This window comes from Seriola dumerili, unplaced genomic scaffold (genome assembly GCF_002260705.1).
Source record: "Seriola dumerili isolate Sdu_G_001 unplaced genomic scaffold, Sdu_1.0 BDQW01000449.1, whole genome shotgun sequence".
In the NCBI taxonomy this organism is placed as follows: domain Eukaryota; kingdom Metazoa; phylum Chordata; class Actinopteri; order Carangiformes; family Carangidae; genus Seriola; species Seriola dumerili.
The window spans coordinates 1,936,698-1,956,461 of record NW_019174704.1 but is presented as its reverse complement, the minus strand read 5'-3'; the positions used below and the strand labels follow the sequence as shown (position 1 = coordinate 1,956,461).

Sequence of the window (19,764 nt, the reverse complement as noted above, 5' to 3'; positions counted from 1 at the left end):
TAGCACAGTATCTCTGAAATCTTGTGAAGGTCACACACATTATTTTGTTTCCCTAGAGTATCTGTACATTTTCTACATATACTGTATGTAGACACATTCATTTACTTTACAGTGGATACTTTTGTTGTTATTTTTAATTTGGCCAGGTATATTTTCCTTAATTGAAAATTACCACAAGAATAAAATGATAAGGATAAAATAATAAGGTGAGACGTCCTGTTTAAATGCTTTTCCAGCACTTAAACACAGAATCCGGCTTTCTAGCATGAGAAGCCTTTTGACAAAGATTTGCATTGAGAGTTTGCCACTTTTATTGGCATCCATAATGCTTTTGTAGAAGATGGTTTCTTTTACACAATGTAGTGCAAGTGGAATTTTTGAACAGAAGCTGGGTTTTCTGTTTATCTCCATAAAACTGCTTAACATCACCTATTCAAAGATGGCTCCCCTGAGAAAGATGCACCATTAAAGTGGGAGAGAGGGCTCATAAATGACAAACAGTGGAGGAGAGAGTGGTGCGTCTTCCCAGGGGAACGTCTATGAATTAACTCAGCTGCAGAATGCGCAAGTGTAAGCAGCAAGAGAGAGGTATTCTTAAAATGGAAAGTAATCAGAGACAGCACTTAAATGACAGATTACATATTTAACCCACTCCTTTTAAACAGGGTGTAATTACTCTCAGAATGAGCCAGTTTCTGTGATTCAGGTGTTTATATACATGAGGCGTTTTCCTTCTAAAGGAAATCTTATTCTCTTTGTCAGTGGAATGAAAAGCTCATGTTAGACATTGCTTATAATGATAATTATATTCACTCAGGCAATTTATTTTTGTTGGACACTCATTGATCACTTCTTGTACCACTTGGAACAGCAAAATGTGAAAGCATTCATGAGAATTACGTTATATCTTTTTGTAACGGAGAGCAGCAGAAGTCTAATTTAGATAATACATAATAACTCAAATATGTAAAATACAGAATGTAGGCAAATGTACAGTTGTAATTACATGGAGGATCTTTTGATTCTCCCTATTGGGTTACTTTAGGGGACAGGCTGAGCACAGCTGTTTATATTCAAGAAGTGCCAAGGCTACGCTATTAGAAGAATACTGAAATGTTAAATGTGTGTGGTATCTCCAAAATGTCAGATTTACATTAATATTGAATGTGCATAATGTGGGTCTATCTTACAGAAGATAGCTTAGAGTAAAAAAAAAAAGATGAAGGAAAGAGAGAAATGATAAGTAAGGCTATGATAAGGTGTGGAAATTTTGATTTTGTAGCTGTGTAGGATAATTGCTTATATCTATATATATATTTTTGTTTTAAGGAAGACATTTTTTTGTTCTGATATATGATTTAACACATCCTCTGTGTGTGTGTGTGTGTGTGTGTGTGTGTGTGTGTGTGTGTGTGTGTGTGTGTGTGTGTGTGTGTGTGTGTGTTAGATCTCCATGAAGGAGCACCTCGAGGACAGCCTGTTGGAGTGCACCATGCAGGACCTGCTGCGTTACGACGACTACAACAACGACGGACACCTCAGCCTGCATGAGTTCTATACAGCTTTCCGTAAGTCTCTTTTTCTGTCCATTAGTGTCAGTCTCCCTTTTCATTTTTGTCGATTTTTCCTCAAAACTATTTGTGCCAAAGACCAAGTTAACCTACTACATTTTCTGTTAATCAAACATGCCCAGTTTGAACTTGTTTGTTTTAGTTGACAGTTGACAGTGAAATAAATATGTCACCCATGCTTTTAAAACCTAAAAACACAGCTCACTGTCACCACTATTTAGAAACTGGAGTCCTCCCAGCCATTCAGCCTCTCCACATCAGGATAAAAGTGTTTCAGCCACAGATAAATTGATAATTACACACTAGCCCATGTGCCCAGACCCAGCTATGATTATAGCATCTGGAACAGCCATAATAGCCTTTGGGGTTTCGGCTGAGCAGCAGCTGAGAGCACAAGCAGATTTCACCTTATTAAGACCAATAATCAGAATTCCACCGCTAATGTTACTGTAGCATCACCATCAAAAATCCTGGATGCCATGGCAACCTTCTGCAACTCTTGTTTTCAAACTTCTTTTCGTCTTCCATCTCGTGCTTGAACTGCAGTGAAATAACCTATATTTGAACCCAAAATGGTGATAAAATCTGATGAAGCTGATGAATCCAGCAGTCAACTGTGGCAGGTGGCCATTTCTAAGGCTGTACCTTCAGCCTGTGCGGGTCCATTAAGCCTCAGCACTTATTTAGCCTGCTAATGACTGGTTTTAGTGGGAACGATCCTGCTATTACTTGGTTACACTCCCTTCACCTTCCAGATGGGCAGTGAGCAGATCTCCTGGTACCTATTTACCTACAGGCCTGCCTGCAGGTTTTAGGATGCGTTTGTCAATGCATTTTATGTTTGACAAGTAGTTGAAGGAGTGGGTTGGGAGCAATAAAACAAGCTATTGATCAGATGATGCTCAAGGTTAACTGTTGGGCTGCAAAACGGGCAACATCAAGGGGGAGTAATTAATTTTGAGTGGCGCATCTGGTGTTCTGGATAATGTTGATGGTTTTGAATTGTGCAAGTTTGCATGTAAGTGTGTGTGTGTATAAGTGCAGGTGAGGCTGTGTATTGTGTGTGTTTTTTTGGATGCAATCAGTGATGTCCCCAATGAGCGGTCTGGGAAGGAGAGCAGCCAGGAATCACAGGTGTGTTTAGCAGGGTGGAAACTTACAATATGGTCATAAGCTTGGAAAATAGAATAGGAATAATACACCTAAATGATGTGAGAAAGTTTTTTGCCACGGGTGATACTTTAGCGTCAAGCTGGTTGTCTGATCTCAGCTGAAATACAGCTTTAGTCATGTTTGGAAACCCTATAACTCAAAGCGCAGCAGTAGGAAGTGTACTCAGCAATTCTCCTTAAGTTTTCATGGTTCTCCTCTGTTGATATTTTTTGTGTTCTGCAGCTTTGATGTAAGAATAAAAATCCTTTGGCCATTTCCCAAGAAGATAACTCCAGATTCATTGTAGCTCCCACAGTCACTGAACTTGTGCTGTTAAGAAACGCTGATTGTTGTTTTGCCCCCTCTGTTGTCTTTGCTTTATTTAACGTATAAACCTTGACAAGCACACCGCTCTACAAAGCTCCATTCTGTTGCCACCCAGATCTATTTTTTATTTTTACCACAAATTGAATAGAGGGGAATATGCTTGGAGAGTACTCCTTGAAATGATTGCATTCTTATTGATTTTTTTCTCACCCTTATTCTACCTTTTACAAGCCCAGCAGGTTGTTTTCACACACTTGTTTTTGCTTTTCTTGACTGCCTCCTTTGCACCTCTGTTAAGTAGAGTCTATTTAAAAACCTATTTCTTTCTCAAAATGTATGGATTCATAATTATAATGATAGAATCATGCTAACTGAATATGACTGATGTCGTCTTAAAGATTACTGGCAGTAACTGGGAGATGACAGTCACATATATATCTGTGTCACATACATTTACAAGCGGTTTCTGACCCAATCAGTACAACCACAAAATCTTTAATTCCTATATAATCAGCTTTGTAAGTCACAGCATGATAGTTATTGGTATTATCTTATCAGGTATTGTGGCTACTTTGGAGTACATGGTACAAGAAAAGACCTTTGGAACCCTTACATTTATTTATTCCAAAATACTACACGTTGTTTTTTATAGCATTCATGGTTGTTTATAATTAATGAATTCATCTTAAGTCTTGAAAAAAACTGATAACTCACTTTACTAAATCATGTATTTGTAGTGCTTGTAAGTGATTTAACAGTTGCATTCCCAGTATGTAACCCTACATTTTGTATTCTACTCAAGCTGCAACCTATTATTATTTTAGTTATTGTGTACATTATAAGTTGTTTAATCTTTTTTTTTTTTTTTTACTTTTTAATTAGTGACAAATGTCTATCACAAGTTCCCAGAGCCTAATGTGATGGCTATAGATTGCTGCTTTTGTCTGACCAACAGTCCAAAACACACAGGGGAGATCTGCAAATGAAAAGCTGGACAGAGAGAACACTTGGCATTTCTGGATGATGATGTTTAGTTCAGTAAAGCCGGAAAAAGAACGACCTCTTGTTCTGTTCTACAGCAGAAGTGAATAACCAACCTTTTCTTTGCCATAGAGCATATTGCAGGACAGAGATAAGGGCATAATGACTTTAAATCAGCTCTGTAGTTTCCTTGTGCTGTACGGTTTCACTGGGTTCTGTTTTCCGAACATTTATTACAGTGTGAACATTATGTAGGAGTGGATGGATTGTACATGTGCCCTTTGTATCCAAATTAGAACCACTGTACACAATAACTGCATAGTAATACATGTGCAGAAATTTGCTTTGCGGACATCAGCGCTGTTGCCATAGCCAAAATGAATCACATTAACTGGTCGGAAAAAGACAACAGCGCATTAGCACAACAGCTGATAGGTGAGCAAGCTTGTTGAGAGATATCTGTAGCCCGCAGATGTAACATACACAGTCACACAAGGTCAGAGCTCCTTTAAGGATGCATGTGTAATATATGAAGCTGCCCAGAGGTGATACATGGGCTGCATGTGCATTTTGTATGATGAGTAATCTTTTGTAAATGTATCGTCTGAGATAGTTGCACTGCACTTCGTAATACTGGCTTTCCCACAGTATCTGTAGTTCATCACAGTCGGTACAGTACATGCATTCAATGCATACACCTCCAGTAGACCATGTGTCATTATGGCTACAAGGTAGAGGTCGCTGATTGCATTGGAAAGCAGCACGGAGTTGGGAAAGACAAAGACAGCGGATTTCATAACACATCCACATCAGGTTCAGCTCACTACTGTGGTGTTATTGGCCATTACTCCTCCAATTTACTGCCTTAAACTAGAGGTCTTAGTGTGATTATGGTCAAAAACTTAAAAAGTTGTCTTTACTTAAATGCAGAAACTTTGGGACTGTTGGAGACCCTCCACATCCTGCAGAGATCAGCATGAAAGCAGCACAACAAAGATAAACAATTATAGTCATGAATTCAAACTAATACCCAGGAGCCCTGCTCCTATGTCAGCACCAGCTTGTTTATTTTACTAAATCTTCATGATTGACTCTGGGTCGGTAAGCCAGCAAATTGGGAGCGCAACAGAGGAGCAAAGGAAAAAAACACCAGAAGAAAGACGACATGTGAGAAGAAAGCAGCAGGGCGGCAGCAGCAGAAAGACAGCAGGAGGATGGTGGGAAGTTTAAAAAGAACAGATGAGAAGAAAAGGGAAGGAGAAGATGATGACTTTTTGTTACTCTTAATCTTTCTGTTATCATTTTTTTGGCCATCATCATGTGCTGACATTGCTGTCTGAAAAGTTTGTGGTTATAATCTTTATAATGTACCTGAAAGTCATCACTTTGATCAGCAAACGAACTCCATTTTCAGCGACTGATCTTTTTTTCTCTAGTATTTTGATATCTGTGAAGGTGTCTGATTTCATGAAGTTTAAGTTTGCTTATTGGACCTAATAGAGATATAGCTGAGCGTTTAACTATACAGTTATGTTAACAGAACCATTAGCTGTAAAGGTGCTAACTAGAGGTGTTTTATTTAACAGCTGGTGGGCGTGTAGGACTGGGCTAGTTTGTCCTTGTTCCATTGTTCCTCCATCTTTTTCACACATGCATTTCTTCTCCTCTGCTTGGTCACTTCATTTTTATCATCATTCTTCCTCCACTCTGAGTCTATTTGTTTTCCATGACTCCAGTTAATAGTGGAATTATATGGAGATGCAGAGCTGCACTGGCAGGGCCACTCAGCATGTCTGACTAATTAATCATGAGGGTGAAAAAGCAGAGATGGAAGCGAGGAGGTGTATGAGGAGGAGAAGTGAGGATGAAATGGAGGAGGAGGAGAAAGGAGAGTATCATGGAGAGAGGAAGGGATTCTGAGAAGGGTGGGGGAGGGAAGATAAGGAGAGAAGAGCCAGTGGTGAAAGAAGAGCCTCTTATTCACTCTGGAGGGGAAAGCCCAGCTAGAGAAATGAAATTGAAAATGAGAGAATGTGGAAATAGTGGAATGAAAATGAAATGGTTGTAATTGGTCAGTTTGTGGCAGAAAATTAGCAGCCGGGGTAAGATAAAGGTCAACAGGTTTTTCGTGTATGAGTGTGCATGCGTGTGTGCATGCAAGCACGTGTGCTGTTCTACCTTACATAGTGTATGGACATGTGTTTGTCATACAGGGGCTATATGTGAATTGATCTCATGTAAAATAATGAATCATCTGAAAATCACACATAGACTTGGACTTTTACATCTACTTTTCACTACATTTAACATTCTTTTATTTTTATTTCTTTTTTGTAATGGCAAAATTCTAGAAAAACCTACAAGTCTTTGTACAGTTTACTCATTTCCCATTTAATTGATAGATTGTATATTCAATTAAATGTCAAATGAAGAGACCAAACTGTAGCCTTGAAATAGCAAAGGAAAAAAAAAACAGAAACTCAACTGTGTTAATTTACAATGATGATAAACTGAGGGTAATCACATCTTTAAATTTGTGGAACTGTGACGAAACTATGAATAAATTATCTTATTCACACATGGCATGTTATTAAAACTTTAATTGACAAAAATACTAGATAATGTTATTATCATAGATACTATATTATTACCAAGGATAAAATTTATTTCCAACATGTGTGCATTATGCCTGCCTGTGGATCATAGATGTATCTGTGCGGTGCATACACTCAGGGACACCCACCTGAAATCATCTATGTACATCCATACATATACAGTATGCAGACAGAAATAGATAAGCACATTGGTAAGTGTACGTCTATAACCAACGCAGTATTCAAAGTTGCCATGGCAAGGGGATGAAGCTCGTACTGAAAGACAACTTTTAATTAATTAACTAATAATTTCAGAACCACACTTACAGAAAAACTGAAATCACACATGAAAGATTTCTTTGTGTAGAACAGAAATCCAGCAGCTGCATTAGCTTGAAATATTTTTCCTGCTGGGTTCTGTCTCCATTTTGCACCTTGTAAGTATCCAGAAGCTTGAAGAGAGCCCTGATTCCTCTGCAGCAAGATAATATCTTTGTGTGGCTGCCCGGCAGCTCCCGTCAAGGTTTGATCTTTCATGTTACTCAAGTTTGCCCTTAATCTGCACGAATGATCTTGCTGAGATCAGATATCACTTTTACAAGGGGAGCCTGTTGTTCTCTGACAGCCAAGTGGGCGAGAGACCTCCAGCTAAGCTCTTAACAACAAAGTGACTTTGAAGGGGAGGTCTTGGAGGTTCCTTCTACACACGTACAATAACATTCCCTCCTCCTTCTCCTCTTCCCTGCTTTCCATTGTTTCCTGTCCATGTTGTCTCCAACATATCCTTGTCTTTTCGCCAACCCTCCCCTCATTTTTTCCTTCACCTGCTTTCAACACTTGTCTTTTGCTTTTATCTTTCCTTTCATTTCCTTCCCTCTCCTCTCCTCTCCTCTCCTCTTCTTTCCTTTCCTTTCCTCCCCTAGCCAGTGCCTTATGCCTCATTACCGCTCAATGGACCTTTACAGCTAATTGCTGGTGTGTATAAGGGGCTTTCTGGCACTTTCCAAGTGTCGTCTCTATTCCTGGGTAATTACCCAGTGTCTGCAGTAACTGCAGTAACAGGTAAGGGAGTGTTGAGGCTTTGGTCCCACTTCTTCCATGCTGCACTGAGAGAGAGAGATTGATTATTTTTTTTTAACAATTGTTTTCTTTACCCATACTGAGGTAACAATTAAAAATACATTGTTTTCATGAAAGGCAGAGGAAAAGGGATTTTTAATCAAAGTCAAACACAACTTTAGTGTCCTATAGGTATCACTGTATAATCAGGCATATTGTAGCTCACAGTAACCACTTAGATCTCCTTTGTAATCCAAACAAATCACTGCTGCCACTTACAAAATCACATTAGTTAATGTGAAACACTATTTAGCCAAACACCTGGCCGGCATTGTCTATTGAAAGCAGTAAATATAACTATTTTCATTGCATACATACATAATAAATCAATCTTAATCAATCTTAAGTTACATCATTCATAAATATAAAGTGGTAAAATGTATATTTATCTGTATGTTGACATCCTGGAGTATTATTTTAAACTTCACAAAAGTATTTTTGTTTAACTGCTACAGCTTCATCTCTCAGCATTAATCATTTATTTTTAGCCACTTCCTCTTAAACATATCTTACCAACATAAAACCACGTGGCCAGCAGCAAAGTAAATTTTCACTTCTGCATAATTACTTCACACATACAGGCACTCACATTTGTACACATGCATGTCTGTTACACATTCAGTTGCACACATACTCACCGTACAGCCAGTGGTCATCCAGCAGTCTGTTCTGAATACAATAGTGAAAGATGCCCAGTGAGTTGTCATAGCAACTGTGGCTGTCTGTTTAATCCCTGAATCATTTATTCAACACTTAGTTGATGCCGCTAATACAGGAGAGGAGAAGAGATACAGAATAGTGACAGTAAAGAAGAGCTACAGTAAAGTAAGCAATATGAACACTGCACATGATCAACAATTAAAGATGAGACGTGCAGGGTGTGAGATACAGGATTATATTACCCCAGAGTGCACACACTGCAGGCAGGTGGACATCTTTAGTGTGTATGAGTAAGGAACATAAGGAGAGGAGAGCAGAGGAAAAGGAAAAATGAAATGTAAATTGAGCACAGCATGTAAATTCAGTGTTAACAATATTTGTAGGGAGACTTAGCTGCATATTTATAGCCTTTATTTTGTATTAATAATAAAAGAAAAAACACCAGGGAATGAGAATTGGCCCAGACTGTAGTTTTCCTTTGTTCATTTCGTTATGGGTTTTTCAAGCATAAACAACTTCTGGCTGTCAAACACTGAGATTATTCTTCTTATATCCATCAGATATTTTGTTTTTGATATTTTTTTCATGTTTGTGATTATTTTTAAAAAACTGAAGGAATTAACACTCCAGAGTTGTTGCTCTTATCATGGCTAGTGTCAACAAATACCTCACTCATGCCCTTGCTGATGTTCTCGGTTACTGGAAAGGTTATATATTAGCAGGCAGTGATTTTCAGTCTTCCTCAGAAACACTTTGTCCAGACAAATACAGTACCTGCTGCTGTGCAGACATCAGTCAAACATATGGGGGGACAGTATCTCAAGCCATACTACCAGCCTACCTTTCCTATGAGAAGACATGCACTTGCTTATGCACAAGCTAATATGGATCAGTAAATTAGCCTGAAATATAGAGAGACAGCTGCTCTCTTTCCCAGTAGCCAATTACACAGACATTGAAGGTGCTGATTACATTGAAAATAAACCCAAAACAATCTTTGAAGGAAATAAAAAGCTTTTGGTGGTGTACTTCACTTCTAACGGTGTTACTTTCCTTTTTTCATATTTCTATGGTTGCTTGGCCAGACTTTCATAATGTCACATTATGAAATATTTTGAAATCTTATGAAAGTTGACCAAAATCTTATCTTAACAGTCTTTAGATCTGTTGTCAGCCCTACAAAACCAAATACAAGGCAAGATGCTACAGTAGAAGGAGCACAATTATATTTCTATAGCTTCTAAATTGGTAAAATTTGCCCTGTTGCTCTTATTGCACTACTGTGTTTGGTTTCTCCACCTGACATAAAAACAACTGCTATATTGAATTCAGACGTGTTCTGAGAGAAACTAATTTTAGGAAACATACTGAATCAATAAATTAAATAGATGAAACATCAGAAAATCCAAAATCCAAAAATTACAACAGTGAGTAAAGCAAGAAGTACTTAACATCACAGATGGATGATGTATACAACTGTAAGAGTTGCAGGGGATTTTTCTATTATTAAGTTCAGTTGAGTTTACCATTGTACTGCTTGCAATGAGGTAACATTCAAATAATTAGCCACAAGCAGATTACAACCACAGATTCTATCTTAATGTATCCCATAATTCTTATTTAAATCATTATGTAGTCACCAACAGGATATTTGAATATTTCAAGTATATATTGATAAACTTCCCACAACTCTTTTTTAGTTGTTAAGGCTTAGTATAAATCAAGCACCTAAATTTGGGATAGTCTCAGCGGTATGTCTTTGTTGAGGAAGAACAAAGAGAGGAGTTAGACTAATGTTTGCTTTTGGTACATTGAACGTGGTGCACTGAGGTACAAATTGCGCTTGTAATTCATTTGTCTCTAGCTCTTACACTAGCTGAATAATCCAGGCCTTCTAAGTGCAGATCATGTTGTTATGGGAGGGAAAAACACTCTTGTAAAAATCTCACAGTACATCTTCAACATCATGTAAGGATTATTAAGACATGACTTCTTATTGGTGACAGACTCACTGTTCCACCAGACGTCTAATATCTCTCATAATTACACATGCTGAATAATCCCATCCAACGCAGCCCCCCACCCCTGCTTCTCCATTTCCCTCATCTATCTATCCTTCTCTCATTTCCACCACTTTAATTTCATCTTTACGTCTCTAATTAGCCATAGAGATGTAAATCCATGCTTCGCAGGGACTCAAGGGGCTTTGCTTTGACCTATTACCCTTTCTAACATTTCTTTTCTGGTCCCCCCATCTCTTTGCAGCTATTCTTATTTTTTTCTCCTTTCTCTTTCCTTTGCAACCAATGGGTCCCAAGGGCGGCAAGTGTGTTCCAACGCACCATAATTCACAGGCAGCTGCCCCCAGGCTGTTAGTGGAGCAGCATGTGGTCTGCTTTTATCTCTCTCCTCTAACTCCCGCTCTGGCGAGGAAATAATTCATTATCATGCCTCCATTGATTTGCTCTTTCTCTTGCCTCTTTGGTGAAACAATCCCCACTTTCTCTCTCTCTTTTTCTTATTTTAACACCCTTCTGCAATTTCAAACAAGTATGTGTCTATATGGATGTGTGTGTGTTTGCCTCTCTGGTTGTGTGTGCTTGCATGGGAGTGGTGCTCTTCCCCCTTTTTCTCCTCTCATCTCCTCAACAAAATCCCCTCCAGCATCCACCTTCATCAGCTTTGAAAATGTTCTTTCAGAACAAAGGAGATAAACACAGCAGAAAAAGGGCGAGAAAAAGTGACTTTTTGCAGAGAAAAAGGAAAGTATATGGTAGCAGATTTATAGAACACAAGACAACCCAACAAGGTTAGAGTACAACCACATAATCTGTCATGGCTGGATAACCTCAGCTTTTGGGTACTGTGCTGTTGCAACGTTTCTGTGTGAAAGAGTAAGAAATATTTCCCATGGATGCACTCAGAGGGAGTGTTGTTTTCTTCAGGTAAACATCTGTTCTTTGTAAATCATCAGCGAGTTGGTCCAGATGGCTTGGTTATAGTGATAAGCTTCTTTTTTTTAAATGAAAGAGTTGATTTCTCCTCTGTTTGTATGTTGGAGCTGAACGGAGGCCAGTATTGACGTCATTAAGCTGAACTCGACAAACACTCACATCTTATAAAGGGATGAAAGAGAGTGGAACGAGGTAAAGGAGAGAGAGAATGAGAGTGACTAGCTGTGGTGGCTCCCAGCTGAAGTGCTTATTTCACAAGCAGCCGAATCTCACACAACCAAAACCCAAACAAACACCTAAGGGGCTATTCATTTTAGTTCCTCCATATTCAAAAGGATGAAACTGTGTTGTGATTAGAGTAAGGACCACAAACGCAGGAGAGCCACAAAAAGATGCTAATGTTAACCTGGCTATGCTGCCTGTTTACACATGTTTACCAGGGAGGAAGGAGAGAATAGGATTTGGGAGGAAGCCAGAAGTGTCAAGAAAGGAGAAGGACAGAGAGAGATAGAGAGGATTTACAGGAGCAGGTGATGCATAATTATATGTTTCCACATGTTTGCCAAGGTCTAGAGGAGCACAGAGTCGGGGTGAGAGAGCAGCAGGGTAAGGAGTAATCAGGGACTACAGGGAGGAAAGAAAACAAGAGAAGGTAATACACAATTACATGTTTCCAAGAGTCTGGGGCTGCAGTAACGACTGGGGGGAGATGTGGAGGGTATGAGAGATTAGAGTTGACAAAGTGGGAGGAGGAGAGAGGAGGGAGTGAGGATGAAGAGAGGAGTGGGGAAGGCATACCCACAAAGCTGAAGCTAGCAGCGAAGAGGACAGATGAAGGGCAGATGGAATGGACACCTTTTTACAAACTTTACACACATCTGGGAAATAGTAACTCAGTGAAGAAAGTGAGTGAGTGAGTCATACTCCTGCTTGTCTCCCTGAATAAGAAGTGTCAAGTTGCACTTCAGTGATGCTTAGAGACAGTAAGAGTTTGGCAGCATTAGGCTGTTTTCAGTTGTGAATTTGTATAATTCGTTAAGTTTGCCACTCTCGAAAAGCACACAGGCCTGCTTAGTCAGGTTTGTCTAAGTGTCCAGATGCAATAAAGGAAGTCAATAATGTATATTTGCATCTGTGGACCACTGCAGGTATCCAAACACATCATTAGTAGTGAAAGAAATCCACAAAAAACAGCTATGCTTTGCTCTGTGTCATCTCTGTTGGTACTATAAAGTGAGGCAAAACTCAGAGGGAGGATTTCAAGGAGGTCTAACACTCAAATTACTGGGACAGTCCCTTAGATGCCAATAATTTGAATCATTAGTCGAGATGCCCCCAAATCTATTTGTATTTTATCAGTCCAATCACTGCATCTTTTTTTTTGTTTGTTTGTTGCATCATTGTTCACACAGTAGGGCTAAATAACTGAACTATGACCAGGACATGTACTTGCACCGGACTGCACTGTTACTGGGCACAAGCTTTGAATAGTGTATTTCTCAATTGTAGGTAAGGTGTATTGAAACATCAATGGAGTTGAGTTGAAGGTGATTTGTTGGAAAACCAGTCTAAATGAAACTTGAAAGACTAGTTTATTGTTGTTTTAAAGTTTTCATAGTGAACTGGAACCCTTCTGATATCTGAAAAAGAATTACATGACTCCTGTATAAGCCCTCACACCAGCAGCCAATATCATTTAGTGGCTTTCAAAGAATTTTCAAAGCCAGAGTTTTTTTGTTCAGTACACTTTGAAAGTGCAGCTTTGACAGCTTCACAAAGCTGAAATAGTCAAGCATTTTCAAGCAAGTGTGTACAAGAGAGAGAGAGAGAGAAGGAGAAGAGCAGGTAATCCCATATCTCCAAAGTCTTTATTCTCAGGAGTGTGGTCTGATTCTTTGGCTCAGCTCAGTGTTGCATGCTCCCAGCAGAGTGCTAGTACACAGCATCTCCTGTGGCAACAAGCTCCTATTCAACCCAGTCTTCTCAAACAACATGCACTGAGCTGGCTTGAGGGTTAAAGCTCACAGGCTTCTTTGTTCCAAGATGAAGTTTTTTTGTATTTGGTTCGCAAGGCTAAATCCCTGTTACAAGCTGCACGCATGTGGAACACCTTGATGTGTTGTTGTACTACACAGCGGAAATGCAGAAAGAAACGCAGAAGCTTTTGAGTTTGACGGATTGATGTCAGGAACACAGCTACAACAATGAGGAATACAGTGGCATGTAGACAGCTCCTGCACTGGTTAGAAAGTTTGAAGCAGCTAAATTCCCCCATCACTCGCAACATGACAAGAATATTTGTTTTACACACAAGAAAAGAATTAATGTAATGCCCTTCTTTAAAGATGTGTGTGTAGGAGAATGAGCTCTAATGATGAGATAATTCTAGCTGGTTTTTACTTCTGTGACTACAGGCATTTCAGGTACACAACCTGTTTTGTGATTGGCTGTTGCAGCCTGTAACTATGGTGTAAAGATGCTTCTTATTGTCTCATTTGTTGTTGAAATATAGTTGCGTCTTTTTTGTTTAAGCTTATTCAGACAGCTTATTGGTCTATCACATTTTTTATAAATATGAACAGAAAGAAATGAGGTCAAAAACCACAGAGGAGCGCAGCTGCGAAAGGGAGTCTCTACACAAATTCAAAGGTGCCATGTCCTCTCTGACATTGCGTCTTTTACATCTCATAATGGACGCTGATTCTGGAATTGACATAACAAAAAGCTCTGAATCAGCCATGGCAGAGCCTTTGTGTTGTCATTCAGCATGCAGTTGCTGGACAAAAATTATGCCTTTGGCCAGGTTGCTCACACCTGCATTGTGAGTGTTAAAGTCAGTGTGTGGCAAACATTAGCATACTATCTTCTGAAAACACACGGGTCACTAGTTACTTGAGGTCAGATTCTTATGGAAAAGCCTCAGTTGGGGATTAAACCCATGTCCTTTTCACTTTGAATAGACAGTTCTACCCTCCAGCCTCTTCGCTGCCCACATAGAGTTTAATCATTAAGCATGCAGGAATTTAGCCTGAAACTTTCATAATTATTTTCAAAACTCCTGTCATGCTTGGAGGATCCATAATAATTTAGTGTGGTTTATGCATGGTGTAGACAAACTTTATTCTCCTGTAATTCATTGCACAGTAGAGAGAGAAAGAGAGAGAGGGTTGGGGGAAGAGAGAGTACTCCAGGGGAAAATATGGAGCAATTAATCAACTTCATCAACTCATCAGCAGCTTTTTAAAAGCCCCGTTAGTGGTTATAATGGTACCATGTTACAATGCCTGTTTAGTTCGCTTTTCTGCTAATTAATCATCCCACATTTTACCAGGGTGTAAAAGAAAGAAGCAACGATAATTTGTACCAGTCAACTGATGCTTCTCAGTTTCACCAAGAAAATCAATATTTATTGCTCAAGTCAGCATCAGAATGTTTAAGTAAACTCATCTTTATCAGATAAAAAAGTCAATCTCAAAAAATTCCTCTCCATGGTTCAGTCCACTGATATGAAGAGGCTTCAGTCTATGAATGAGTTCTCTTTCCAGTTGGTGTTTTTGTGAACATGATGGTCACAATTATGGCTGAAGTTTTTAATAGCCAAAAAAAAAAAATCAGACTTATTACATCCTCACTAGAGTAAAATGATCAGCCAGTTTTGTGAGTGGTCCCTATGCCACAAGGACTACAGATTGCAATTATTATTATTCTAAGTTTTAATGAGGGTTTCTGTTATGAAAGCATTAGTGTTATTAACTCACAGACATAGACTTTATCAACAGATGTAAATTTAAGGTGGGCCTCCATCTGGAAGCAAGAACATAATGTTTGACATCATACATACTGATGCATGTATTCAGAGGTTTTCACAAGTCATTTGTAATAGTTTAATCAAAAAAATGCATTTTTCCAGTTGTGTTATGTACTTACTGTAAAATTAGCTGAGCATGGATTCCTGGAATTCCACAAATGGTCTTGATGGTAAATTAGATAAATCAACACTATTTATCCAGAGGTGCTCATTCATAATTCTACAAAGTCCCTTGTCATTAGAGTAAAGAACCCTGAAACCTGAGCCAAGTATGGTTTTGTTTCTGCTATTAATATTTATATCAGGGACACACTCTGAGGAGCATTTTCTCAAAGGAAAATTAGCTCTCCTCTATAGATTTTATTTCAGAGCTTTACATTCTGATGGTTTTATAGATTAACTTGTTTGTTGTGTTATACTTGTCTGATTGTATTGTTAGTTTAACATTGCTAGGAAAGTGTTTTAGTACATTTCTTTTTGTTTCCTATCTGACTTATTTTCATTGTAACTTCATTATGCTTGTTATCAGTATCATTTATAGTTATGTTGGGACTGCAGGTGGAAATTAGCTGTCAAGCTGACCTCAGCACATTTACATTGATGTTCACGTCAATGTTGATTATTGTGCACTGTCCCGTGCATATAAATAAACAAAAGCTGTAAGGTTCGACTTATATTAACTTTTACTCATATCCACTGTATGGTACACTTCTGATAACTACTACTACTCAGTTTGGGTTTTGCAATTACAACTTTCTGAGAGAGCCTGTGTGTCAAACTTGGAGTGTAAAGATGGACAGAAGTGGGTTTTTACCTGGCATGGTGGGGTCTAACAAAAGATGCTATTGAGTTGCTATTGGAAAATCCAGTATTGCAACCCATAATAGCCTAACTCACTCAAACGATAGCTACCACAGTATTAAGAGTATGATATTACAACTAATTTCTTATTGTCTCTCGCAGCATATATCATCATGTCGCCCAGCCCTCCTAAATTGCATCCTAACTCTAGATGATGAGTGACACAGGTGCTTACCAAGCTGGTCAGAGGCATATACTCAGGCGTTTAGGAAGCTAAATTATTCAACCAAAATCTAGTGAGGTACCAGAATCAGGCAACATGCTGTTCAGGAAGGTGCAGCTGTTCAGTTGCTTGAAGCAAAATATGCTGGTGTGAACATCTAGAACTGTATAAATATGATATATAGCACTGTTGTTCTCAGCAAACCCTCCTTGGATCAATAATTTTACATGAATAAATGAATGTCAAACTTTATATCATCTGGTTACCTGCCTCTGTTTCTGCATATTCAACATAGATTCAACCTCTTAAGTGAAAATAACAGACATTATGGTATTTACATTTAACTCAAAAAAAAAATATTAAGCAATTAAACACAAAACAAATTAGTTTCCCTGTGAACTCAACCCTTTTGTTCCACTGGACTGGTAAAGTACTGGTTCAGTTCTGTGTTTAAGTGCTGCATTTCCCATGGTATCTGATTGAACAGATTTGATTACAAAGTTATCTTGACCAGCCTTGTAATGGACCACACATCACTTCCACTTCATTTGTACAGCAACCCGAAACATTTTCTTTACATATCAAGTCTATTTTCTTCGAGTTACACACAGAACTACACCAATTTTGGATTGCGAAGTTAAGGCTGCCAAAACTCTTTTAGTTGTAGTAGTATTGTTATCGTTTTCTGTGATGTGTGAGAACTGATGCTGAGGTCTAAGGATGTACTAGAGTGTACACTGGACTAGTACAGATTTATCACCAAGGGAGGATAGATGAACAGCATTTTTACTACCATGGCCTCTACTTTAAGAATCTTAAATGGATTGTTTAAACACATGTGAGCATGGGCAACCTAGTTTTAATAGTAGAAAAGCTGTTTAGTAACCTTAAAATATCTATGTATGTACACACAGGACTGTTATGCTGAAATGGTTTCACTTTGTCATACTGTAAAACAGCACTTTTTAGTTCTGACAGATGACTACGGTGTACTCTCAGTGCAAAACCAGAGCAAATAACTTGAGTTTAAATGAAAGAGAAACAATGCACTTTCATTTGTCTCTGTGGATATAGAGACTCTTCTTTTCTTTTTTCTTCACCTCTCTCTTTCTCTCTGAAGAAAAAAAACATAACCTCTCTAAATTGTACTATAACTAATCAAATTCAAAATACAGTACCCAGTGTTGTGCTCTCACCACTTTACCAGTCTGAATTCAGGGGTCCATTGACCCCTTTAACATCGGAGTGGTTTCTCTGGAAAACAGCCCTCATGGGAGCTACATGAAAGACAGTTATTGGTGTTTCTATTCCTCTGTCCTGCAGCTCTAATCAGACTGATGTTGGTTAATTTATGCATTTGTCTACATCAGAAAACTTGCATAGATTTTATTCCTCCCTGTGCATAACTCAAGATGCAGACGTGCATGTTTAAACACATACATTCCAGACACACACATTCAGCCCCCAGTATATCATTGTGTATTCTGTCTCTATCAAGGCGGACCCTCAGGTCAGGTCAAGCTGTGACTCCTGCAGTGTAGAGTTGTGCTGCAGGCCACTAATCTCTCTTACCCTCCTCCTCCACAAGGCTGAAGGGGTTTTAAAATGAGAAAGCCCACTTAGCCAACCCTGTCAGAAAATGCCTTTGCAGTTTACAGTAGGAGGCCTAGCTAGTAGAAAGAGGGGAGGGGGGGTCTTTTCCTCTATCCATAAAGATGAAAGATTATCCAGATTGTCAGAGATCTTATGCTTCTATCAAATGAGAGTATCGTTTTAATGAATTGGGTTTCATCCGGCCAAATGAAGTATGGGAGATTAGCTCCAGACTGTCAGCTTGTTTCCATTCAGCCTCTCAGAGCAGGATGACTTTTTTTGGCCTTTGAGATTTAAAATGTCCTCAGTTTTTATCAAATCAAAGGGTGTGAAGATATGATTTTTTCCAAGCTGTCTTGAACTTGATTTCTCTAAATGAACTCTTCATCTTTTACCATTTCTTTCAGACTGCATATATTTTTTTAAATGGATCATGAAACAGACAGTGAAGTTATACAAGATGCACGTAATGTTTGCGAGTCATATATTTACTTTTGCACGGTTCATAATGTTTGATATCTTTTAGGAATCAAACTGGATACATAAAACCTGCATATACAATAATGATATTTATTAGTTTGGCGCAGGTAAAAGCTGTCACACCAAAGTTCCCAAATATTCACAAGCTAATACAGTTTAAAATAAAAGTCAAAACAAACTGACTTTATTTTATCATTATTGTCACACATTTTCTGAGTTACATCATATGAAATGCCAATTTCAAGGAATTTTGAAAGGTTAAGGGTTTTTTTTCTAGGGAAAACTGAAAAAAGCACAGACATGGTCCTGTGGCTCTATTAATAAAAGAAAAATGTCATGAAAGACATGACGGCCTAAACGCTTTCATCTCAGTCAATATAATGTGACAATGCCAGTGGGTCACAGCATGTTTGAACTTAGGGAGTCATAACATTAGAAACATTGGAAAAGCTCTGGAAAAATGACTTGCAGTGTGACATGTGATAAAGCCAATATTGATGTAACTTTCCTTTCAACTGTATTAGCACAAGGTGATTTACAGGCTTGGCATTAAAGGGACAAGGGGCAGCAAAGGTTTGTGATTCTGTCTCAAATGACAGACCCGATTGTAAAGCAACACACTAACTGAATGTATATTAATAAAATAAAAGTTGGTATCTGGAGTTTGGAGATCTTCTACTTAGGTAAACATATCTGTGAATCCTCCAGACAGGCAATTAATCTGCTCATTTTACCGGCCTAAGGGACTGAATGAAACAGTAAAGAAAGCTCTCCCCTTTCATTACCAAACTGATGCCGGTTCATTATTGAGCCTCGTCCTCTGTAAATCCACTGTCGCCTTACAATGCGCTCAGGTGCTTAGCAGCAACACCCACCTCCGAAACGGGCTCTGTTGTTAGCAGTCTGTTCCTGCAAAATTGGTCATTAAATAATGCAGGGGGAGACATTGTTCCCTTTAAATGGCATGGAGAGTCTGCACTTCTAGGAGGACTATGGTAGATACCTTGAGTAATACATATTGTTGAAAGCAGCAGGCTTATTTTTAGTGCGTAACTCAAGAAGTGGCTCTCAAATAAGACAATAAACTGGAGAAATATCTTATAATAATCCTGTGAAGGCATTATAATAATATTTTTTTCTGGCTTTTTAAAACGTGGTTTTTCAAAAGACAGGTTTGTAATTTAGCTGTCCATCTTATCACACTGTGTGTTCTGTTCTGGGAAATGCTGGAAGTTATTTTTCAGCCAAAAAAAAAAAGAAGTAGTAGCAATTTCGACAAATTATCATGCACTCACCATAAACTAACCTCCTATTATTTGATTTAAATTTAGTAGCAATGCAGCAAAAATGGTTCTCATCAACTTCTAACCAACACAAAACACACACAAAGTAGGTGTCCAGCTGCTGTGAAGTGAAGTATTCTCGATCTGATTTTTTAAACGCTCATGCAGCCGAGGAGGGAGAGCAAGCAGAGCCAGATCTCCTGCCAATCTGCTGCTCC

General features: G+C 38.6%; 1 protein-coding gene across 1 annotated transcript in view; it reads left to right on the top strand.

The window, feature by feature from the left end:
• fstl4 (follistatin like 4) overlaps positions 1 to 19,764 on the top strand; it is a 196,909-nt gene that overhangs the window by 122,391 nt on the left and 54,754 nt on the right. The window contains exon 6 of the mRNA XM_022762535.1: positions 1,448 to 1,568. Within this exon, the coding sequence (XP_022618256.1) occupies positions 1,448 to 1,568 (121 nt within the window). The remainder of the gene's footprint in view (positions 1 to 1,447; positions 1,569 to 19,764) is intronic.